Source organism: Sus scrofa, chromosome 16, assembly GCF_054392235.1.
Source record: "Sus scrofa isolate SSC_HxYL_T2T_F1_AM1 chromosome 16, Sscrofa_HxYL_maternal_Yorkshire_Landrace_v2.0, whole genome shotgun sequence".
Taxonomy (NCBI): Eukaryota; Metazoa; Chordata; class Mammalia; order Artiodactyla; family Suidae; genus Sus; species Sus scrofa.
Window position 1 is genome coordinate 13005644 of NC_139398.1, and position 26347 is coordinate 13031990.

Sequence of the window (26347 nt, forward strand, 5' to 3'; positions counted from 1 at the left end):
CCTATGCCAGAACTCGCTTTGGTACAAATGAGGTGGGGTGTAGTATTAGAAATGAGTTGCTATTTTATTTTATTTCATTTTTTTGGTCATGCCCGCAGCATACGGAAGTTCCCAGGGCAGAGATCAAATCTGCGCCATAGCAGCAACCGGAGCCACTGCAGTGACAATGCAGGACCCTTAATCCAGAGCACCATAAGGGAACTCCTGGAGTCGCTATTTCAGAAAGGCAACCACTTACTCCTACCAGTGATTTTGAAGACAGAAGGCAAAATGAGTATTCTGGGCTCTGGAAAAATCAATATTGGCACAGACAAGTATCGTGTGTAAACACTACTTTCCTTTGAACTGATAAAAGGAATGCTGAACGGGAAGCTTTTGTGAAACAAACAAAATCCTTTTGCCATGAAGGCGTCCCTTGCATTTTCCAGTTCTGTTTCCTGGCCCTGAGAGTCTGGGTCTCAATTTTACCTCCTCCCTGCTTCCCCCGGCCGGTGCTCAGATCTCTCTAGACCCCCTCCAAACCCCGGCCTCCCAGCAGGCATCCAGTGATCTGCTCCTTGGTCTTTCCCACTGGACAGCTGGACAGCTAGTGGCCTCTATGCCTTCAGCCACTTCTTCCATGTCTCTGCTCCCAAAGGTGTTCCCCTGCTGGCCAGAGCCCTGGGGGCAAGCAGGGAGGCAGTGGTGAGAACAATGGACTCCTCCCTGTGCCAGGAAAGGTTCCACAGACCTTAAAGTCTTCACCTACTTCATCTCACAACTACTTTATGAGGAAGGCGTTCTCACTCTTTCTGTTTTTCATACATGAACACCAAGGGCAGGGCAGACGAGTATCATGCCTGGAATCACAATTCACTAAGAATCCTTTTTCATACATGCATCCGCATGTTCATTGCAGCACTATTCACAATAGCCAAGACATGGAAACAACCCAAATGTCCATCAGCAGATGATTGGATTAGGAAGATGTGGTATATATACACAATAGAATACTACTCAGCCATAAAAAAGAACAAAATAATGCCATTTGCAGCAACATGGATGGAACTAGAGACTCTCATATTGAGTGAAAGAAGTCAGAAAGAGAAAGACAAATACCAGATGATATCGCTTATATCTGGAATCTAATATATGGCACAAATGAACCTTTCCACAGAAAAGAAAATCATGGACTTGGAGAATAGACTTGTGGCTACCGAGGGGGCAGGGAGGGAGTGGGATGGATTGGGAGCTTGGGGTTAATGGATGCAAACTATTGCCTTTGGAATGGATTAGCAATGAGATCCTGCTGTGTAGCCCTGAGAACTGTGTCTAGTCACTTATGATGGAGCATGATAATGGGAGAAAAAAGAATGTATACATGTGTGTGTAACTGTGTCACCATGCTGTACAGTAGAAAAAAAAAACTGTACTAGGAAAATAACAAGAAAAAAAAATCAGCACCATTAGCCATTCGGGAAATGCAAATTAAAACAAGAATGAGACATCACTGCACACCTATTAAAACAAATATAATAAAAAATAATTCCAATACAAAAAAAAAAAAGAATCCTTTTCTGCGTGTCCTGGACGCCCTCGACCACCCAGACCTCCCCTTCTCTCCCTGCAGGGGGTGAGTGCATACACTGCAGGTCGGCACAAGATGCCCCCCTGAGCTGAGAGGGGAGAACATTTGAATTCCTACTCCTTTACTTAATCACACGAAGTCAAGCAATTCAGAACCATCGTATTCACTCTATGACTGGCACTGGCCCTCTCGCTGAGCCCACATTTCAGATGATGGTGTAGCTTTTGCTGGAAGACACAGAGTGGGGAAGATGACAGTGACATCCTTGCTTATCTGAGCACTTCACCTCCGGCTCCTGATGGCTGTTGATGTCTGTTGGTGCAGGTACAGTTTTAGCTTATGTTATCCAGCTTTAAACTAACCCCCCCCCCCATACCAACCAGATAGCTCTAGTAATTCAAGCATATCCAAAAGCCAAGAAAATAGCTATGTTCACCCATCCATCTATACCTGGAATAATGAACACCATCCATTCACATCACCCAGCAAATCAGTGCACACGTACTCAGACATAACATATTCAACCATATTGCTCTTGCTAGAGAAACGAATTTAATGATTAAAAGTGTAAACTAAAATAAAAACTTTTAATTGGCTGTTTCATTTTTAACACCACTGGTTTCAAGGTCTATCTTTGGGATACATCTATTTTACAGTGTAAAGAGTCTAATAATGCACTAAAGCACATAATTAGTTGAGTAGTGTATCTCTTCCAAATTCATATCTATTCAGAAGCTCGGGATGTTGCCATAGTTGGAAATAGCATCTTTGCAGTAGTTAAGTGAAGATGAGGTCGTCCTGGATTAGAGTGGACCCTGAATATGATGATGGGTGTCTTCACGGAAGAGGGGGAGAGACACTTAGAGAAGAAGTCATGTGAAGATGGCGGCAGAGACTAGAGTTATGCAGCCCCATCCAAGGATGGCTGGGCCACTGCAGGACGCATGAAGTGGGAAAATCCTGCTCACATCCTCATGTTCGGACTTCTGCCCTTTAAGACTGTAAGAGGACACATTTGTCTTGGTTTAAGCCACGTACTTCGTGGCAGGCTGCATGTCAGGACAGCTGTAGGAAATGAATACACTGCGTTCATCGCTTGTAAGTAAAATAGCCGCATATGGAGGTGCCAACGTACATTTCCTCCAGATTGGGTGGGTGGGCAGCTGCCCTCCCAGCTCAACCCAACCAGGCTTGTGAGCTTCAAACAAGCCCTGCTCCTCCTTTTCCAGCCCTCTTTTCTTTTTAACTGTTCCCTCGGCCTGGTGCTTTCTCTCCCATATTTTCATCAGTAAATATCAACTATTCCTCAAGGTTTATGCCCATCACTCAGTCCCTCCTCCCTGCTTCTTTCCTTGCATCTGTCTTATTTACCCAGTGCACTATCGTCATTGGTGGCTATACCCTTCTCTCTCATATACCAAGTGGAACCTCCTTGAAGGATGAAGCTGTTTTCATGCCATCATCACACCAACCGTGCTCATCCTAGAATATTCCATAGAAATGTCACCCAGAACACATGTACCTTTGGATATACCTGGAGGGCAGGGTTTAAAGGAGTGAGAGCTACAGGGCTCTGTCCTTGCCTGGCTCTGACATGTCTTGATAAAACCTTGCTGGGGACATATATGTATGCCTTTCTTATTTCCAAGTGGCTGAACAGCGAGTTAGGGTAATCCTACTGGATAATAAAATGGGGACCTAGAGAAGATTTCTGAAGTATCAGATAATGGAATCACCTAACAAGAAGTGAATGTAAAGCCCTTCATTTAAGTTAAAGAGAAAAGAAAAAAATTCAAGATAAGAGTAATAATTCATAGCTTTGCAGAAGTCACATGTGAAAAGACATGGCACTTTGATTGTACAGTTAATATTGATATAAACATTCATAATTTAGAAATATAGCATTAGGAATCAAACAGATATGGGTACAATTACTAGCTTCTGACCCTCAGTTTCCCTGTGTGTAAAGTGGGCACTAAAAAAAGTCATGTCAGAGGAATTTAGGGAGAATTAAATTAATATATATTAATATACATTATACATGTAAAAGTTTAACACTGAGCATAAATACAATATTTACTTTTTTATTGAAGTATAGTTGATTTACAATGTTGTACCAATCTCTACTGTAAAGCATAGTGACTCGGTCATACACATACACACATACACACATATATGTACACATTCTTTTTTTTAATATTATTTTCCATCATGGCCAATTCCCAGAGATTGGACATAGTTCCCTGTGGTATACAGTAGGATGCTATTATTTATCCATTTTAAATGTAATAGTTTGCATCTACTAACTTCAAAATCCCAGGCCATCCCACTTCCTCCCCCCTCCCCCTGGGCAACCACAAGTCTGTTCTCCACGTCTATGAGTCTGCTTTTGTTTTACAGATAGGTTCATCTGTGCCATAGTTTAGAGTATACATATAAGTGACAGCATATGGTACTTGCCTTTCTCTTTCTGACTGACTTCACTTAGTATGAGAATCTCTAGTTGCATCCATGTTGCTGCAAATGACATTATTTGTTCTTTTTTATGGCTAAACAGTATTCCAGTGTGTGTGTGTGTGTGTGTGTGTGTGTGTGTGTGTGTGTGTGTGTGTGTGTATGTATATATATCACATCTTCTTGATCCATTCCTCTCTAAATGGACATGTAGATTGTTTCCATGTCTTGGCTATTGTGAACAGAGCTGAAAAAAACATAGGGGTGCATGTATCTTTTTGAATTATAGTTTTGTCTGGATATATGCCCAGAATGGGGATTGCTGGATCATATGGTAGTTCTAGATTTAGTTTTCTGAGGAACCTCTATACCGCTCTCCATAGTGGTTGTACCAACAAGGTAGGAGGGTTCTCTTTTCTCTACACCTGCTCCAGAATTTGTTATCTGTAGATTTATTTATGATGGCCATTCTGACTGGTGTGAGCTGGTACCTCACTGTAGTTTTGGTTTGCATTTCTCTAATAACTGGCAATGCTGAGCATCTTCTCATGTGCCTACTGGCCATCCATATGTCTTTCTTGGAAAAATGTCTATTTAGGTCTTCTGCACATTTTTCAATTGGGCTATTTGTTTTTTTGTTGTTAAGTTGTATGAGTTATTGGTATATTTTGGAGAGTAAACTCTTGTCAGTTGCATTGTTTAAGGTACTTAATTTAATTAATTAATTTATTTATTTTTGTCTTTTTAGGGCCACACCCATGGCATTTGGAGGTTCCAAGGCTAGGGGTCAAATCAGAGCTGTAGCTGCTGGTCTATACCACAGCCACAGCAACAGCAACACCAGATCCAAGCCACATCTGTGACCTACACCATAGCTCAAGATAACGCCAGATCCTTAACCCACTGAGGGAGGCCAGGGATCAAACCTACATCCTCATGGATGCTAGTGAGATTTGTTTCTGCTGAGCCACAATGGGAACTCCAGTAGTACTTAATTTTAATTATCATTGTTTTCATCATCTCTGTTATAACCATTATTCTCATGCTACTTTCAGGAAAACCTACTCTGAACTCAGGTTGCCCCAAGATACCCCTATTCCTTTCCTGCACTTCTGAGCATTCAGGAGTCAGAACTAGGAAGGAAACTGGCCATAGCAGGACTTCTAGAGGAGAGGCCCAGAGAGGACGGTACAGGGAATGAGGGCAGACAGCACTGGGGGAAGAAGCATTAACTGTCCTCAAGGGTTGTCTCTGAAAAAGGGATGGGCTTATTCTCATGCGATTGCCAAGGTCAGAATCAAGATCAGGGAATGAACTTAAAGGTGGTGAATATTTCAATACAAGTGAGTTTACAAGGCTTGAATTATTCAAGGAATTAATAAAATGCTTCAGGAGATGGTGAGTTGCCTGTTGTGAGAGGCATTCAAGCAGAGACTGAATGGCCCATTGTTGGGCTTGCTTTAGGCCTAACTGAATAAATGACTTCCAAGTGCTCTTCATCCTGAGAGTCTTTATATTGAAGATGCTGTATTTTTCCCCTCCGACATTTACACAGTTAAATAAATGATTATTGAGCATCTGAAGTGAAAAACAAATTCCCCAGAGATTTGTCACTTGAGAGCTGGACTAGGAAGAATATTATGACCATTTAATTGCAAACACTTCAGCCATTTTTACTTAAGGTACATAATAATCTTGCTTTAAACTTTAACGAAGGTTTTAAAATATTTTTTAAAACTTTCCCTTTAAAAAAAGCATTTTGTATATATACCTATAAAAACACACACATATGTATATAAAACTGAATCATTTTGCTGTATACTTGAAACACAGTATTGTAAATCAACTATACTTCAATAAAAATTAAAATTAAAAAAGCATTTTTTATGTATTTTGTTTCCTGAATATTCATTTCACTCTATGCTATATGTAGCTATGGAGTGGGCAGGTAAGCAATGAAAAAACAACATTTGGAAAACATTCTTAATCTAGGTTTACCTAATGATAGTTATAAGCAGTATTACTTAATAATATCTACTAATATAACATCCAATAATAAAAGTTTTAGTAAAACGCTAGGTAATTCCTTAAAAGCACATATTTTCATATTATTGGTCAAATATGGAAACAAAACATGGAAAACAAGTTCGACAGACCCAACTGAAAATGCAGTTGCTAATTCAACATTAAAGATGTGTCACTGGAGTTCCCATTGTGGTTCAGTGGTTGACAAATCTGACTAGGAACCATGAGGTTGCAGGTTCGATCCCTGGCTTTGCTCAGTGGGTTAGGGATCCAGTGTTGCTGTGAGCTGTGGTGGAGGTTGCAGGTGTGGCTCGGATCCCTTGTTGCTGTGGCTCTGGCGTAGGCTGGTGGCTACAGCTCTGATTGGACCCCTAGCCTGGGAACCTCCATATGTCGCGGGAGCGGCCCTAGAAAAGGCAAAAAAGACAAATAAATAAATAAATAAATAAATATATAAAATAAAAAATAAAATAAAGATGTGTCACTATATTTATTTCTCAGTTACACTGAATAACAAAAAGAAGATAGAGGAGTTGTCTTGTGACATAGTGGGTTTAAAGGTCTGGCATTGTCAGTGCAGTGGTTCATACGGCATGGGTTCAATACTTGGCCCTGGAACTTTCACATGTCATGGGCTCAGCCAAAGAAAAAAGAATTTTATTGTAAACCATGTTTACAATAAGTTAGATTCCTTTACATGTTTGAAAAACTGCTTTTGAGATAATGCACAACAAAGATTACAATATCTTGAAAAGCAATTAACCAAACTTGATTAAAAGACTATACTCAATATTCCAAATAACCTATATGGGAAAGGAATCTAAAAATGGATATGTGTATAAATGCAACTAATTCACTTTGCTGTACACCTGAAATAAACACAACACTGAAAATCAACTATACTTCGATAAAAAGTAAAAATATAAAAAAAGATGCTATTTCTGCTGCAACCCTCACATTAAGTTATGTCAAGAAACGTCTTAGCCATATCTTTTCTTCCTTTACAGACAAGAACATTTATAGCAGCTTCAAGGTACCAGGTATATACCAGTCTTGCCTTTTTTTCTGGTTATTTCATCAATTACATTTTCAAAATAAAGATGCTATGACTTATCACGCCCAATATCACTGAATCCTTTCATGTAATTTAATTTTAGAATTACTATTTGACCTACATGTTTAAAAAACAACAGTGTATAAAACTCAATACTTGGCACAGCACCAACAACATATTAGTTGTGACAACAATTCTTAAGACATTCATGTTTTATGGAAGATAACAGGCAATTAACCAATAAAAAGTTCTCAGCAAATGTGGCTGTAAAGTAGCTCTATATATAAATTTTTTTCAAAGATTCCATCATCTCTTTGAATAAAAGCTTTTTGTAAATAAAAAATAAAAGATCTCTTTGAATAAATGATTTCTGTGCATTCTTGGCCAGAGTACACAGTGAGGGCAGTTCGAAGTTAAAAGTACACACTTGACTTCGCCAAGTTAAACGAGATAAACCCAACCCTTCAGGATGGATCCTTTCATTTCCTATGGCTTAGAGTCATTAAAAGATAACAGGGTGTTTCTGGATTCAAGTCTAAGGACTGAATTTGGGCTACTGATTTCGAATTCTTATTTTTAAATGGACAATTTGCTTGAAAAGTTCTCACTGAATAATACTAAAGCTTTTTAACAGAGTGAAGACCCTGGTCAGCAGTAAGAAGGATAAAACAGATACTAGAAAAGAAAAGGAAGGGAAAGAAGTGAAAAACAAAACAAAAACCACACATCCCACAAGCAAGTATCAGAGACCCCACTTGGATCATGTGTCGTTTCCTTCATTCCTTCTACACCCAGAAAACTGGTGCTGCCAGTCAATACTCATCCTCCAGAGAAAACCATAAAAGACGTGAACACATCGCTTCCTTTTCCCTTAAATTTTTTAAAAGAAATAAAAATATCCATGCTGAGACGTGCCACATATCCTAAACATGTGGACTCTAGCCTGCGTACGCATGGGTCATTTAACAGTCCAATTCTCCTTAGTTGAGGCACGAAATATGGAGCTATCAGTTTCCTCTCACAAAGGAGAATCACATCAAAGATGTAGGGAAAAGTGCTTTGAGAATTGTGATGTGCTCTAAATATATGTTTGCTATGGTAAAGAGGCTTACGTGGTCTGGTATACAATGATAAATAAAACTTTAACAAACTGTCTTTAAAACTGTGCATTTAAAAGCCTGAAAGAAGTCTAAAAGCTGCAAAAGTTTAACTCACAAGTTATAATGCTGAAATAAACAATTTTGAATCCTAGAAGTAAAAGATTTGGGTTCTAGTAATGTTCACCTAGGAAGAATAAAAATTCATTATTCAAAGGAAGATGCAAAAATATTCCCACTAAAGAAGCATTAGATTGTGGACTAGAATTTTGGATTTGGGACGTCTCAATAACACCTAGAACACTTGGACACATTCCTTTATTTAAAAGAAAACTCTGCAAGAAAGGCATTATTATATTTTATATTCCACTCATTTTGCAGGATCCCAGTTTATTAGTTCCTCATACATTAAGCCGTAATAATTCAGTTCTGGTTCTAGATCTGATTATGTTTGTTTTGCTGGCATATCTGACCTTAAAATGGTGGTATGCTTTTTTTCTTTTTCCAGATTTAACATATATTTAAAGCCAATGTTTTAGCAATCTTGAAAATAACCCACTAAATGTGTAATTCATATAACACTTGTTTGCACATACGTTTACACCTCAAAAGATTAGTAGCCTATACACTCTTATTCATTCTAACATTTCTCATGGACATTTCTCTATTTTGGTTTTAGTGAGCACTTAATAAATATATGTGACATAATCCATAACTTGAAAAGACAGTAGCATGATGAAATGTCAAAAAAAGAAAAAAAGGTCAAAAAAGTGACAGTAATATAGAATAGAAAGGATTAAATAAAATGCATTTAATACACAAGATAAAACAAAGAAGCTAAGCTGTAGCTAGAGAAACATACATTTGGTTTCCTATTAAGTCAAATTCCCCTAATTTGAAAATTTGGAACATTTCACTAGAGATTAAATGCTTATCCTCAATTTAAATACATAATATTAAATAGAGCAACGCCAAGTCAATTATGTATTTTTTAATTTGGTAATTCCTAAGAGTTTACTACTATTCTATTTCTACATGTTTTCAATAGTATATCACGAAAAATTATTTAAAAATATTCAGGGTCGAGGTGTTATCTGAAGAACACTCCACTCATACATGCCAAGAATACTGAAGGATTTGGGGCAGCTTTCAGGACAATAGAGAAGCCTGTGTTGACTGAAAACCTAGAGAAGTAGGTTTTCAACGCAAATATAAGAATTCTTCTTATTTCTAGTAGTTAACAGTGAGCGCTTATTACAATTCACCTTTACAATGGAGGTTCTACCAAATATAAAGTTTTAAATGAACCCTCCAAGCAGGGTGTGAATTGTGCTAAAGAAGCTATCTCAAAGAATACCATAAAGTGGCTCCATTCTGCCTTTTATGTCTGTAGAAGTGATTTCTTTTTACAAAAGAATCTATGCAAACCCCTCAATACAGTACATATGCACTTGCGTGATCTATCAGAGAAAATTCTGAAAATTCCTTGAGATGAATTTTAAGCACGGCACCAGAGTCAAGTCACATGACCAGTATAAAGACATATCAGGAATCTGACATATATAGTATTCACAGATGCAGATATATATTTATGGCACTCTATCCGCATACATCAAACGCCTATGAATAAAACATCATTTAACTCTACAGGAATTCAATTCCAATTTCTGAAGTATAGCATCACTAAATCCCTCACCTCTGTTAAAAAAAGAAAGCAGAAAAGAAATACTTCACAAAAATAACAATTTCTTTAATACCTTACATTCAAGTTTTTAATCCAAGTCCAAACAACTTAAGCCTCGGGTTTATTTTCAGACACAAGGAAAAAAAGGAAGGTAATAAGGATCTTCTAAATTTTCAATTTTTAGTATAATCTGCTAGGTGTACCACTTTACACTCCGATGAGTAGAAACATACATGACTACAAAGCTTGCTTCTACTGCGACAAGAAAAATACTCATACCACAGTATCTGAAGTCCAGTGCTATCCAATAATCTTCAATCCCGTTTCCACTGCAATAAAGAAAGCTGTTCGAGATCTCATCAAATAGCCGAAACCCTCAGTGAGCACCTACAAATGTTCTCATCAAAATATCATCTTTGCTGCTGAACCACAGATGATACATCCTAGGGATCCAGGATCAATACCCATTCCTAAATCAAACAGGAGACTGTAAAACCCAACCAGAGCTAAGGCTTTCACACTCAACCAGCGACATGAACACAGTAAGACTGATGTAAAAGAAAAACAACGCAGTGAGAAGGTCTGGTTCAAAAACCTCCTTAGCAGTGACAGGGAAGAGAAAAAGACTGGTACTCACCTGGGGTCTTTCTGAATGCTATCGATGGATGGGGATCTGGCCAAGGTGCCTTCGGGCGGGAGGGCAGGGCCGGATTTGCTGTACGGAGACTCAACAGAAGGACAATACTGCAGCTGTCGGTAGGGGTCGGCGTAGTTGGAGGCTGGGCCGGCGGCATAGCTGGCCCTCTGGAAGGTGGCCGCGGCGGCGTTCTGCGGACCATGCTGGCTGCCTGTGCGCTGCAAGGGGACGGAGTCGACACCGGGGGAAGATGGGGCTAGGACAGGAAAGTAGGGACAAAGTAAAAAATTGAGGACCTGCTCACAGAAACGGTTAACCAGGTCTAGGCAGGGGGGAAAATTACACACATAAAACAAAACAAAACAAAAAAGGGTTTGAAAGAATAAAAAAATAAGCTGTCATATTTGAACTAACACATTCAATGCTATTCACAAAAACGACACTTAGCATTCTATTTTAGAGAGAAACTTTTCAGCTCTAGGGGGAAGATTCATTGGTGCGCTTACTGCTTCCTGACCTCCCAGAGAGAGTTTGTTAATCTGACGGGTAAACTGAGTGGAGCTAAAGTGCAGAAGAAATACAAGGAATCATGGACAGTTAGTTCCTTATTGTTTGAGAAAGCCCAGAAAGTGTTCAAGTGATGTTAACTTTATTAAGGGTGAGAAACAAATTTAGTAATGTGGTTAACTTTTCTGTATGTGTGTGGGGGGTGGAGGTGGGGAAAATGGGGTGAAGACAGGTGAGGCTCCTGTCTTAATTCCACAATTAGTCCCATAATTAGTACCAGAGCAGTAAGTACAGGACAGTCCTAGTTCTTGCGAAGTTGGACACCCCAAAGATTTTGGTGTGCCTCTTTCTCAGCTCGAGCTGTCATAACAACAGATACATTTGGTGAAAGGTAGGTATGAGAGGAAATGAAGACCCACCCAACTGCAGCCAAGACAAAATAAGCGGCTGATGTGACCTTCCCAGAGGTATCTGCCTCCTTTCAATTCGCCAAGATTGTTCTGAGAAGATTTTGCGCCAGTTACTAAAATCAGTTTGCTTATTTCCAAAGTGAATTCCGGTTTTTTGTTTCCTTACTGGGTTCTTTTAGGTTTGAATTATGTCATTTTTATCTGGTCCTCAAAACTACCTGATGTCCAAGGTTTAGCAGACACATACAATGAAAATAGCATCTTTCGTGTTAATAGGATGTGACCTTTCATTAACTGCTGTGATTATTAGCCATGATCAACATTAGACAGCACATTTACTTTCTAGTATTGTGGATCAGAATTAAGAATATACACACTACTATATATAAAACAGATAACCGATAAGGACCTACTCTATAGCAAAGGGAACCATACTCAATCTTTTGTAATAATACAGAAGGGAACCGAATCTGAAAAAAAAATATTATGTATAACTGAATCACTCTGCCATGGACATGAAACTAACACAACACTGTAAACCAACCACACTTCAATAAAAAAAATATATAGACAATGTCTAGATATGGCTGTGTACCATGGGCTCTCTACAGGGAATTAGATTCCAATTATGAATCACATCCCAAAACTCAGAGAGCTTCTTCATGGATGTGATAGAGCTTACTTTATCCTCTCTCACATCAGGGAGCATATGTGAAACCAAATACCGAAGAAATTATGTCACACTGAGAAAACAATGTTAAAAGAAGTTAAGGATCCTGTAGTGAAAATGACAAAAAGTTGCTGAGTGAACTGGAGAAATGTATTTAATATGAGAACTGATTTTATTTTCAATTATTTATTTTGTCCTTGGCATGTGGAAATTCCAGGGCCAGGGACTGAATACACCCCACAGCAGCTGACAATGCTGGATCCTTAACTTAGTGAGCAACCAGGAACTCCAAGAACTGATTCTAATTAAAATTTCAGGGCTTCTCATTTCCAACTAACTTTTAATGCTTAGCCTTACATAACCCAAACTAGGAGAACAGGTACTGTGACACAGTGAAGACTAAAAAAAAAATTATTTAAGAAAACTATCGAGGAGTTCCTATTGTGGCACAGTGGAAATGACTGAGTAGTATCCATGAGGATGCAGGTTCAATCCCCGGCTTCATTCAGTGGGTTAAGGATCCAGTGTTGCCGTGAGCTGTGGTGTAGGTCGCAGACATGGCTTGGATCCCACATTATTGTGGCTGTGGCATAGGCCAGCAGCTGTAGCTCCAATTCCACCCCTAGCCTCGGAACTTCCATACGCTGTACCTGCAGCCCATAAAAGCAAAAAAAGGAAAAAACCAAAAAAAAAAAAAGTATATATTCAGTATTTTGAAATGAGAAGGTTTGCTTTGATGGATTAAATTTCAAAGTCATTACGTTAGATTAATAAACATTAAGTTCACAACCAGAAAATGTTTTAGGTCTTTATGCAATTTCTAGAGCATTTACATTCTCTCCAAAATTTTACCAAGATGTCTAAATAAAATTCATGCTTTAAAATTTATGAACAATATGCTTTATGTCATGGGGATAGGGGTTTATAATTCAGGACAAGCATAAGCATGCTCTTGGAAGAACAGATGCACAGAGGTAAACAAAATTTCATTTTCTAGAAGAGTTGTGAAAAGCCAGCCAACAAATCAAGGGCAAAAGGGAAAAATAAACTGTACCTGACCTTTTTCAGATAAATGTATCTTTTCATTCAGGAAACTAAATTTCTGCAGTTAAGCTTGCTGAAAATGGTTACGGTATCAAAAAAAAAATTCTTTTTTATACAAAATTATTTATAAACATATTAAATACACTAGATAACAGGAAGGGAGGCAAATAGCAGAGATCAGGATTTAATACTGAAACATAAATAAACACTCTTATTTAAAAAATAATAATTTAAGAAAGGGAGACAGCCTGACTTAATCACACCAAAAGCCTCTCAAAGGATCATAAACTGTAAAAGAATATAACAAGGGGAGTTTAAGAAAAACACTCCCAGTAACAAGCAAAAAGTTGTGCAGACTCGAAAGGAGGTTGGGCCAAAATATGAAAATAGGGCACGAAATGCAACTAATTTAGCAGAAGCAAGAACGAAGCATCTCAGTGTAGAGGAGGAAAAAATGGTTTTTGAATATTGTTAGGCTCAAATTTTTATTCTACTTTGGCTCTTTTTGGGGGGAAATGTCGGGAACTCATTCGCAGCTTGGCTTCCCAAGTCAGAGAATCAGGTCCACTCTGGGCTTTTCGGTCAATTCCTGAGCTCTCGAGGCTCCAGTTTCCTGACTGCAAAAGTGAAGAGAAGAAAATGGTCTCACGGGGTCATCGTTTGCTATAAATGCATGAAAAGCATTAAATGCCCCATATGTACAAATATTAAACAAATGAGCTATTATTACGATTACTTAACGCTGAAATCAGCTCACATTAGAAAATGTGATTGTACAAAATGCATGTGGTGAAAGGCCCTTGCCACTGGGTATCAGACTTTACAGCCCCTAAAAGGACGTCATTTGTGTGGACTCATATTTCCTCCAACAACCCTACAGGGGAATAAGCATTTCCTGCTCACATTACGGGGGAGAAACCGAGGTACAGAGAGATGGAGGAACTTTTCCAAGTTTGCCTTTATTAAGAAGAGAAGGAGGTGTTCCGTCGTGGTTCAGGGGTAACAAACCTGACTAGGATCCCTGAGGACATGTACTCCATCCCCGGGCTCGCTCAGGGGATTAAGGAGCCGGCGTTGCCATGAGCTGTGATGTAGGTTGCAGACACAGCTACGATCTGGCATTGCTGTGGCTGTGGCATAAGCAGGCAGCTGTAGCTCTGATTTGACCCCTAGCCTGGGAACTTCCATATGCTGCAGGTGTGGCCCTAAAAAGGAAAAAAAAAAAAAAAGAGAGAGAGAGAGAGAGAAGGAACTCAAGCCCTTGGATCCTGCTTTCAGAGTTTATGCTTATAAGCAGGAGGTTTATAAACTGGACCAGGTTTGTAATATCAAATATGTGCATTAATGATTAACTAACAAAGTGAGAAAAGGTAGAAAAATGGTGAGAGGCTTAAATTTAAGAGACTGTCTACTGAAAGCAGAGATGAGATAGGTTTATAATGGGAATCAACAATCTGAATATTATATTGAAAAAAATTATTACACCTGGTGTACTAACTTACAGTATTTCTCTCGTATTTTTTTTTTTTTTTTTTTTTTTTTTTTTTGCCACACCTGACACATGTGGAAGTTCCCAGGCCAGAGATCCAGCCAGGGCAATAGTAGTGACCCAAGCCACTGCAGTGACAACACCAGAGCCTTAACCCACTATGCCACAAGAGAACTCCTACATCATTTCTCATTTAATTGAACTGAGATATGCAGAAAAATTAAGCTTTCTTTGTTGCTAGGAAAATAAAAAATAGGATATATATAATTAACTTAATTTTAAAGTGTTTTAGGTCTTAGTTAATCAGTGATATTACTATATTAAGAAAAAAGAGGGTGGACTATGAAATCTAAGATGGGTAAATAACTTTCAGAGATCATGTTAAAAAGAAATCACAATCACATTTATCTCTTAACAAATGGCCTTTCAGAAGTACCATTCTTGAACCCACAGTTTCAACTTCTCTAAAAGAAGCTGAAAGAAGAGGGTACCTAAAGTCACGATAAACAGAGTACCTGGTAAGTATTTCAAAATATAAAATCAGAATTCAAATGGATATTTCCAAATTCAAACATATTAAGAGATTTATCAATGCAAGGGAAATAACACAGAACAGTAATACAAATGTGAAGAAAAATACACTAGATTAAAGGGCAGGTTATATGATCATATAGAAAAAAAAAAGCACAAGAAACCAAGAGATCTCAAACTAACCATTAGTGACGTAGCAGTGTAACGCCTTATATTTTTTAAGCGTTTCATAAAAGAATGATTTCAAAAGGTGAAGACTGAATTTGCCTTCTCTGTCCTACCTGTTCAGACCATGGCATGGCATAGGTGGACTGCGGCTCTCGCTCAGTAAGTAAGTGGATAGGGATCATGTTATTAAAAGACTTTCCTTTAATACAAATCTTTCCTTAACGTCTGTCCTGTTATCCATTTTTTCTCATGTGAGTTTCTGAGCTCAGCTGACCAAATCACCACCATGGAGGATTAGCCTACTCAATTGAACCTTCTTATGGCAAACATTTGAAGTGGAAGGTGCTTTATCAGCTCTGTAAACACTCCTCTCTCTTCTCACCTGCTCTGCAAACAGCCCCTTCTCCCCTCAATAAGCTCTTACAACTCAATGAACCACACTGCCGGACTCTTGGGGGAGATTTGAAAAGTAGCCGCTTCAGCAGGTGCCTTGATACTTCACCCAGCATCTAAGCTGTCTGTGAAATTATCTGTTTTCTGTAGAGCTACACAAATAAAGGTCTAGGGTGAAAAGGAAAAAAAACAGATGTTTTATGTGTTGAATTTGTTTGAAAGCAGAAAAGGGAGATCCTTTTTCATAAAATGAAACATACTCTTTTGACGATGATAGGTGGTTACCTGCATTATTTATTGACAGTGGGAAAAAAAGGAGGACAGAATAAAATACAAGAGTCTGACACATAAAGAAACAGGGTAATAGGAGTATAAAGTAGGTTTCAACAGAAGCAAGCAAAAACATTTATTTTTGTTTTTGTAGTATTCATCTTTGCTTTTATGTATATTTGTAAATAGAGAAATATGAAAACATAAAATACTAAGTAAGCAAATAATAAGCTGATTTTTGAATAATATTCCTTCTGCAAGCTCATTAAATAAAGATGGGTTAGGGGACAGTGGATCCGAGAACATGGTCTATATATTTTTAAAGTTATTATTATTGTTGTTGTTATTATTGGCCCCACATGTAGCATGTGGAAGTTCCTGGGCCAGGGACTGAACCTGTGCCACAGTAGTGACCAGAGCTGCTGCTGTGACAACGCCAGATCCTTAACTGACGGAGCCACACAGGAACTCCTTAAAGTCATTATTGAAATAATAACTCTATTACTTCAGGAAGAGGAATCTTTACCATTTAATCCACTATATTCCCAACAGTATAACTGTCTAGCACTAAACTGTAAATGTCTTGTCATTTTCTGCACTCTGCCGAGGTTGTGCCAAGCTAAACTCAATGGGAACATCTTCAAGGGTAAATTTAACGTAATCTTTTAACTTCACATATCATTACTTTTGTGCGGGAGAGGAATTTAATGCAAGATTTTTAGTAGTAATGGAATCATTATTACTATTGTTGATGTTAATTACATTGATATTAATGTTGATACTGTTCCTTTTAAATTGTACCGATTGTTCAAAAAAATGCACTTCAGGTGTAAGAAGACTCTGTATTTACAACATTTTAGGTGAATTAATATAGGTGTGCATCCAGAAGCTCTTCTTGGTTTCAAGATGATATTTATCATCAGACTTGTTGACAACTTCCAATTGGGAAATAGTGTGTCCCTGGGTCCTGAGACTTAAACAAGGTAAAAATTTTAACTAAGAGGTTGTGGAAGATCTAATCTGACCTGCCCTAATGGGAAGCAATCATTTTTACAACTGGAAGTAATAGCATTTAATAAGTAATAAACTATTAATATCCCACCTTTTGTGGACTCAAAAATGATTTAATTGAAAATGTTATTTATATCTTATTGAAGAATAGCAATAAAATTTCATTAGTATGAAGGTTCTATGTAATCCTGCTATAATTTTATTAAGTATTGGCTATTATTGTGGAAAATTAAGTTTTGAAAAAAATGCTTTCTCCATACAGGCCCATATTTTCATGACATTCTTATTTCCTTTCATGTTGCAATATTTGTCAACTTCATAAGAATATTTAGCAGGTTTTTTCCTGCTAAAGATAATTCATTCTTTATTACAAGCTGACACATTCATCAGAGAAGGCTTGTTTTCACCACTCAGAATCACATTTATCCAAGAGGAAATTCATGCGACAATCATCCTAGCAAATGTTGGCCATTTTCGCTGGTTTATAAAGATGTGTTTGGGGGGTTGTCAGAGTCAAGTATTTGTGCTCATCAAATGGCTCCTAAGTTGACAGCCATTGAAATGTTTGAGTTTGAAGTAAAAATGCCTGTTATTTAGTTTCAGCTTAATAGACTTTACCACAAGGGCGTCTATGAGAGTCACATATTCTTTGGCTGTGCTTATTAGATGATAAGCTCTGGTTCAGACAAGTCTTATCCCAGACAAAAGAGATTTTGTTTTCTTTTTTTGGCCCCCCCACAGCATATGGAGTTCCTGGGCCAGGGATCAGATCTTAGCTGCAGCTGTGACTCAGTTGGATCCTTAACCCACTGCCCCATGCTGGGGATCAAACCTGTGTCCCAGGGTTCCAGAGATGCTGCTGAGCCTGTTACAACACAGCAGGAACTTCAAAAAAAGTATGTTTTATTTAAACAGACACCGTAATTAAAAGTGAGCCTCTTTAAATGCACTCTGTGTAAGAAGGAAAGCCTCAGAGGTGGATCGCTGGTCCTTTTAAGAGCATGTGGGGGTAGTCACGCCGCCATCCCCCTCAGCGCCCACTGGCTTTTTTTTCTGCCGCAGTTCCCAGGAGTCCACCTCCCTGCCCAGTTTAAGAGCACTGATGCGTCTGCTGCGGGGTGGGGGACTCTCTGGGGAGCCCTGCTAGTGGGGACCACTGCTGATTCAGGAAGGGACTCTTTCATGTTCTCTCACACTGCCAGACCTCTGTGGACACTATGCTGGCTGCCTCCACCCTGCCCTGGGCCACACGGGCAGCTGTTCTACGGTCTCTGCCGCCCAATGAAGAGCACATCTGGGCTAGGCGATGCTCCCTTCTGCGTGGCCTGGGTGGGGAAAGGTTCTTGCTCAGCACTGGCTGGGGTGCCCGAGCATGAAGGGTCAGAGTTAGTTCGGGGTGTGGGGAGTCAGAAGACTCTCTCACATCAGGTGCCTTGGCACAGCCCTGGGGAAAAGAGTGCCAGCTCAGCTCAGTAAAATCCAATTACTTTTTGTGTGTGAGTTGTGAATCTCTGGCATGTTTCACCAGCCTGGAGCAGAGGAGATGGAAGTAGACCTGCCAGCCCTGATCCTCGTACACCATGTACAAAAACGGATACAAACACATACCCGTACGTTATCTATCATCATGGTTAGAAATTCCTGGCTCAGAAAAGTCTAGAGGACTTTTCTGAACACCCAAAGTAGACTCTGGTCCTTGTGCGCATTGGTGTCTGAGATTTAAATGAGTCTTCATGGAGTTCCCATCGTGGCTCAGTGGTTAACAAACCCGACTAGCATCCATGAGGACGCAGGTTCCACCCATGGTCTCGCTCAGTGGGTTAAGGATCTGGCATTGCCGTGAGCTGTGGTGTACGTCACAGATGTGGCTTGGCTCTGGCATAGGCAGGTGGCTACAGCTCCAAAGCAACCCCTAACCTGGGAACTTCTATATGCCATGGGTGCAGCCCTAAAAAGACCAAAAAAAAAAAAAAAAAAAAAAGAAGGCAGACCAGCACTAAGGTGTCTAAGGTATGAAGAGCAGGAATTCACTGATGCCCCCCCCACCCCCGGCCCAAGCAATGTAAGAGCAACATGCTAAAATAAAAATAAAAAGTTTAAAAAGAATAAATGAGTCTTCAAGATAAAGTACCAGAGGTGAGAGGCTACCTATGGCGGCCATGAAGGGGGGATGGAAAAAGACGGCGAGAGGTTGGGCGTAGGGAGAAAAGCTAACTGAGAAATCACCTTTGGTGGGGAGTGTAGGGAGCTCTAACCTGTCACATCTTCAACGGCTCAATGACTATGGTTGTTTTCTGCTTTTTTCTATATGGTATTCTCCAGTCTAATCTCTCAGCTCCAGCACAATCTCTTACTCAGGACGGTCTCAGCGGTGTTTGGAATAAGGGAGGACCAGGGATGGGGTCAGCCTGGGGCTGGGCAGGGCAGAGAGAGAAGAATGGCCAGAGAAGAGATACACTTGTGTTAAGGGCTTTTTCTCGAACATTTTGGTTCCAACAGAGACAGGTCCTGAGTTGCAGGGTGAGCTGCGGAAGGGGAAGGACTTGCAGCAAAATGAATGTGGTGTAGAAATAGGGAGTAAGCTGAGCAGGTGCAAGGGAGAGAGGGCTTGTGGCTTTATGCTTAGGAGCTGGAGAGCTGGCTTCTCCCCACCTGGCTCCAGAAGACCATCCGTGCTTTTCTGGAAATTTCCGTTGTGTTGTGTAAGGTGGAATATTTCCTCAGAAGTGCCTCAGGTTCAAAGACGAGGGCTGGGATGGGGTCTGGAGCACCTGGATGTCACACCTCAGCAGATCTCAGCCAGGGCAGAGGTTGCTGTGACTGGGCAAACCCTGGGCAAATGGGCTGTCCCCTTTGAAGCATTCAGAGGACACTGCTGCCTCCCCCACATGGGAAAGAGGAGAAGAAACACTCGTTCATTCACTCAGCCTGGCTTTCCACTAAGAGCTTAGAGAAAGGGTCAGCAAACTGTGTCTGTGAGGGCCAGAAAGTGAGTATTCTCAGCTTCACTAATCTTGTGGTCTCTGTCAGGACTACTCTACTAGGCAGCTACAGGGTGTCAGCAACTATAGACGACATGTAAGCAAGTGGGTGGGGCTCCATTCCAAGAGCCATTTATGGGCTCTGAAATTTGGATTCCATTTCATTTTTACATATCACAAAATATTATTCATCTTTTGACTGCAAACTACTTAAAAAATGTAATAATCTTTTTTTTTTCCTTTTTTTGTTTAGAACCATGCCTGTGGCACATGGACATTCCCAGGCCAGGGGTTGAATCTGAGCTGCAGCTGCCAGCCTACACCACAGACACAACACCAGATCCAAGCCGCATCTGTGACCTAAGCTGCAGCTCACCAACGCCAGATCCTTAATCCACTGAGCGAGGCTAGGAATCAAACCCACATCCTCATGGACACTATATCGGGTTCTTAACCCACTGAACCACAACAGGAACTCCTATAATAATCATTTTTTAACTCCTAGGTGCCACCAAAACAGGTGACCAGCTACACTGAGTTCATGAGTCATAGTTTACCAGCCCCTAGCTTAGAGAAAACACTCATTCTGTTGTTACCTTCTCTCTTTTTTTTTTCTTTCTGGAAGTGTGGAAGTCTTTAATTTGCCATTGATGAAGTATTTTTTTTCCTATTGCAGCTAATTTTTCATTAAACCTCCAGAAGTTTATCAACACAGGAGATAATTCTAAGAGCATATGAATATGGAACAGAGACCCAACATAATCCTTTTGCTGTCAGTTTTTCTTCAAATTAGATATTGAATATCACTGCGATTGTTATCTTTCTCTTTTATGAGGGGTGTGGGAAAATGAAATTACCTTAGTTAATACTATGCAACAGACTAAATGTTAAAATAGCTCGACCTCAGACTGAAGTAGATCTAGCAGGCTGAGGGTGAGAGAAATTCCAACAGAAGAATAAATGCATATTCTGTCCATCTGAACTAGGATATGTATTACGAACCCTGGACAGCATTTATAACATCAAAAGCAAAATAAAGAGTGTTTCGTGCCTTTCTTCCTAAGATGTAGGAAATACTGAAATGCAAATATCAATAATCAACTATAAAAGCAACTTAGCTTGCCTGGATTTCAAAACATGTAATTTAGTACCATAAAGCAGTTTAACAAAATTGCTATGATCTACTTCTTGGGAACTGGAAGTTATAACAGTTTGAAGTTGCAGAGACCTGTGCCAAGTCCTGGACCAGAACTTCAGCATCCCCACGCCCCAGCCCCTGTCCAGGATAATGTGCATCATTAGAAATGAAGGCGAGAACTCTACTGTCTGCACACCAGCAGCATAATCATTTCGAAGTTAGAAAGTCTGTGCAGCCTTAGAGAAAGTGCAATTATCAATATCTTCTTAATTATATTGATTTCATAGTTAAGTTTTCTTTGGCACATTTAATCATGAAAATCGACCAGTTATTTTGTAAATGACTTCATGTTCTGGAAAATACTTGTCTTTCTTCCTGCAGCCCATGGTTGTGCTCAATTAAAAAAAAAATATATATATATATATATTTAATCCAAGAGAGCCGTACAGTTGACTGAACCATATGCAATTGACTGTTAAATAATAATTTAAATGAATCAACCTAGTAGCGTGCCTGAAATAAATTCTCAGTTTGCCTTACAAAACTATGCTACATTTTCAGTAAATATGTTTTTCCCCAAGCTTGCCAAACAGGTAGACTCTATCATTAATAAACACTTACCAGCATTAGGCATATGCCTTTACCTGTCCTATATAATGACTGTATTTTCTTTCTTTCTTTTTTTTTTCCTTTTTTTTTTTTTTTTTTTGTCTTTTTGTCTTCTCAGAGCCGCACCCATGGCATATGGAGGTTCCCAAGCTAGGAATTTAATCGGAACTAGCTGCTGGCCTATACCACAGCCACAGCAATGCCAGATCTAAGCCTCATCTGCGACCGACACCACAGCTCACGGCAATACTGGATTCTTAACCCACTGAGCAAGGCCAGGGATTGAACCCACAACCTCATGGTTCCTAGTTGGATTCGTTTCCACTGCGCCATGATGGGAACTCCTGACTGTACTTTCTTAAAGCAATTCTATTTATTAAATGAGGATGCACAAAAAATTACTAATGATGCACAAAAAATTATTACAGCTTCCTTGGATCTGCCTGGGACAGAGTAAGCTCACAGCCCCTACTGGACTTTCCTTACCTACAATACACTCAAGTAGCGAAATAGAGTCATATTTGGCTTCTTACTTCATCACAAACATTAATGAGAGAAGCAGGTTGTATCATATGCTTCTGAGGAGACAGGACACCACACACACACACACACACACACACACACACACACACACACCTTTCACAAGGGAGTGTTATTCAAGTTCCCAAGCAGGCCCACCCCTCTGTGGGCAGACTACTCCACTGTGGACAGCCCACTGTAGAAGGCCACCCACTGTGGACAGGCCCACTCTGGAAGGCCCCTCACTGTGTAAAGCCACCCACTCTGAACAGGTCACCTCCCCACTGTGGACAGGCCACCCTCTGTGAACGGGTCACTCTTTGTGGATAAGCCACCCCTCTGTAGACAGGCCACCCACCATGGACAGACCATCCCTCGGTGGACAGGCCACCTGGGATTCTGAGTACACACCTGTGCCTGTGCGGTACGTGCCCGTGTGTGCTGGCGGCAGAGGGTCCCCCTGGCTCTGGCTGAGACTCCTCATGGGGGGCTTCTGATAGACACGGTCTTCATAGATGGGGTCGATATGGTGCTCTGGGGACTGCAGGGCCCGCAGCTCCGGGCCCAGGTGGCCGTGCTGGCTGCTATATGAGGCCCGGGACCCAGCTGAAAGAGAGAACAAGAAGACACTAAGACCCAACCGATTATTCAAACAGAACCTGTTTTATCAAAGACATATTTGATTGCAGTGTGTGTGTGTGTGTGTGTGGCGGGGGACGGAGGGCAGAAATATTGAAATCTGCAGAAAATCAAATGAACAGCCAGAAATGGTAGCAATGGGTCAAGCTAGTCAGCTTATCGGCATCACCCAGCTGCCTTGCTTTGCTCCCAAACCTGATCTCCCTAGAAGGATGATAATGATTCTAAGATAAATCCACGGTGAACAGTGGAACTGCATTTTTCTCAGCCTAATGAATGGAGTAGGCTTCCTCACTAAAGAAACAGGCAGGTAGTCAAACTTAAAAGCCTCTTGGTATCCCATAGTCCTGGGCCTGAGATTTTACAAGAGAAATTCCTGTTTAAGATGATGAGCAAATGAATCAGTCATGATAGTGAGCAGTCTTGAGGTCGTTCCTGAAAAGTGGACCAGAATTTGTCCTCAGCAGTTTTCCCTGAACAATGAATGAACCAAAATGCTTGGACCTATGACAGCCTGAAACCTGAGAGAAGCAGATTTTAAAGAAAAGCGTGTTCAAATTACATTCTCCTTTACTCTTAGCCTCTTAACTCAAGCATCTGCATTGAGTCTACCTTCTTCTGAAATGGTACAAATGGTTGCCACTAATTGTTTTTAATTTATAAATGGAGGCTACACGTTACTCGCCTGGTCCTATCTGTAACTTCTTATTTGTGTCTTTCTTTTTCCTTTTTGCACCCTATGGGAAGAGGTGTGGCTTTGAAGCAGTGCTGTGGCTCAGGGCATCTCTGCATGAGAGGAAACAGAATTTTAGGAGGGCTAAGAGCTGGAGGTGACACATGAAATAGATGCTGGTTGTGTGCCGATATTTTGTCCGAGGTACAGCCGGAATCACAGAAGCAGACATGCCAGGAGGGTCATCTCCATGGGGACAGATGGAGTGGAGGACATCCACGGACAGTGACGAACACAGGGCATCAAGAGATGGTTATCTAACGGCGGTGAGGGCAGGACACCCACAAAACCCAAGGGAGGCTACAGGAGATTTTAGGAAAGACCCTTCGGCTAAATCTCCAAAGCTAATACCCACATGGCAGGCTGGGATTTGACTGTCAAGTGCCTTTGATCAATCCCGGATGGGAGCCCTCCATTCCAGCTTAAAGCCAAGAGGGGGTTGGAAATCCTTGATTTTCATGGGGTCTGTTGGCAGCTCCACTTCTGCCCTGCTGGTCCAAGGCCTTCATGGGTGACCACATTCGGGCCAACACCTTCAAACCTTTATGATTAGGCTGCTTCTTCAGGACCATCTAACCCCAGAGATATTCACATTCTTGCCTAGTATAGTTGAGGACAAAGCCACTCAAAAGTTTTGCAAATGCCCACAGATAAGTGTTTTACTGGCAGACTTTATGCAGGCAGCTTTACCTTCAAATAAACAGAAAAGAGGGCAATTCTGAATGACTGGGGCAGTGCTGAGACTTCTCTAAATTGGGTGTTAATGAAAATCACTGAAGGCTTTCAGGAAAGGGAAGGGAACGAAGTAGGCAAGTTCCTTACCTTTCCCTTTGCTGGTAATTAAATAAATTCTGAGTTAGACAGTGTTCGGAGGAGTGATAGATGCAAAATAACTGTTTTGCATAATTAGGTTCATTGCATCTGATTTATCAAATGCCAACATCACACTGAATATTATCCCAAGCTCATATTTTCCAGGAATATATTTAAGTACAATATGACTTGAGTTCCTGCTGTCAGTTCTTCCTACTTCTGAAGGTTTTGAGAATATTGCCAAGGACTTCAAGTGTAAGAACAAGGAAACAGTCTTTATATCCAAATGTCATATAGTTAAACAAAAGTTATCCCTCTCTGGTAGTTTTGGAATTGTAACTATGTCATTATTACTTGATTCTAAGCAGTTAAAAACATCCAATGATGAGTAAGAAAAGGACCTGCTGACCTTTTAAGTGTTGACATGATCTGACGGCACGTGTGAAAATCGCCGTCTTATAAGCATTTACTAGGCATTAGGACATTTTTATTAACATCATGAATCAGAAGTTAATGACCAAGGGTCTCAAGCAAGGAGCATCCTAGATCTACCTCTATGGGTATCAGAATTTCTATGTGCGGGTATTAAGAAAAATGTAATAGTAATATTATTAAATATTTGAATGTTATACCATACTTTTTTATTAGCATGCTCTTGAAAAAACTGTTCAGAGTGTTTTCCTGTGGACACATTTGTGCAAAATACATTGCATATTTAAGCATTATGCATAGCACTGAGATAAGGCATTTCAAAACGGGCATTGTTTACACTCCTTTTTATTCATTGTGACTAAGTTTGAGTGGCTCATGGGTGGGCAAGCAGTTACGGGCATGAGAGACAGAAGGAAAGAAAAAAAAAAAAAAGACGGGCAGGAATTAAAGGTTAAAAGTGCAACTTCTGGAATTTATATCTTCTACCACTCTTGTTTGAGAAAGACCACACCAGATCTGGACTAACAAGGTCTCTTTCATTTGGGGAAGTTTTGAGAAAAAAATTCTCACACCACCTCTTCTGGGAATATACTCCAAAATTTCATGAGCTGGTGGATTTATTTGCTGATTCAAAGAAATTACATTTTTCCTTGGTAGTAATTTTCTTTCACCGTCATCGTCTATTTGACAATGAGTCCTCAGTATCACACTGGACTCAAAACACTATTAATAAACAGTTGTATCTTTGCCAGGAACTAGAATAATGATAATAACAAAAAAAAATGTTGGAGAAACTCTGACTTTGTTAAAATGCCACAGAGGTCAAGGCCAATTATGTTGGTGGAGAACAATTCTGAGAGCCTCACCTTGACCAAGCTGAGGGCTCAGAACTGGAGCATGACAAAGGGAGTCGAAACACAGATGGGCCAAAGAGAAAAGGGAAAGCGGACGCCATGGACCAGACCACCTACATCAATGGTTCCCAAGCTACTACAGACACAGGTCCTGCCAGTATAATATCTGTGTCTAGATAGTACTTTATGACCAGTTTCTCCCAAAATGCTTACATCATCCAATGTGAAACTTTCAAAGCTGTCATACGCTTTTACCCTTTCTGTTTCTCCTCTTCACAAGACAAACTGTGGGTCTAGAGAGCCCGGGCCCTGGCAACTTCCACATATACTCTCCCTTCCTCCCTCCCTCCCTCTCTTCTCTTCTTTTTTGGAAGCCGATGAGGCATATGGAAGTTCCTGGGCCAGGGATCTATTCCGAGCTGGAGCTGCAACCTATGCCACAGCTGCAGCAATGCTGATCCTTAAACCACTGCACCAGGCCAGAGATCAAACTGATGCTTCCACAGAGACAAGCCAGATGATTGATCCACTGCGTCAAGGCAGGAACTCCTATTGTTTTTCAAATCAATGGGTTTAGAAAGACTCATGCTGGAAACATGCTCGGCTCACAGGCTGAGA

General features: G+C 40.2%; 1 protein-coding gene across 10 annotated transcripts in view; it reads right to left on the reverse strand.

Annotated features, from left to right (window-relative positions):
• CTNND2 (catenin delta 2) overlaps window positions 1-26347 on the reverse strand; it is a 1014682-nt gene that overhangs the window by 394902 nt on the left and 593433 nt on the right. For all 10 annotated transcript variants that reach the window (XM_021076841.2, XM_085001648.1, XM_085001647.1 and 7 more), the window contains 2 exons: window positions 22670-22864; window positions 10519-10774 (listed from right to left, as the gene is read on the reverse strand). In XM_021076841.2, the coding sequence (XP_020932500.1) occupies window positions 10519-10774; window positions 22670-22864 (451 nt within the window). The remainder of the gene's footprint in view (window positions 1-10518; window positions 10775-22669; window positions 22865-26347) is intronic.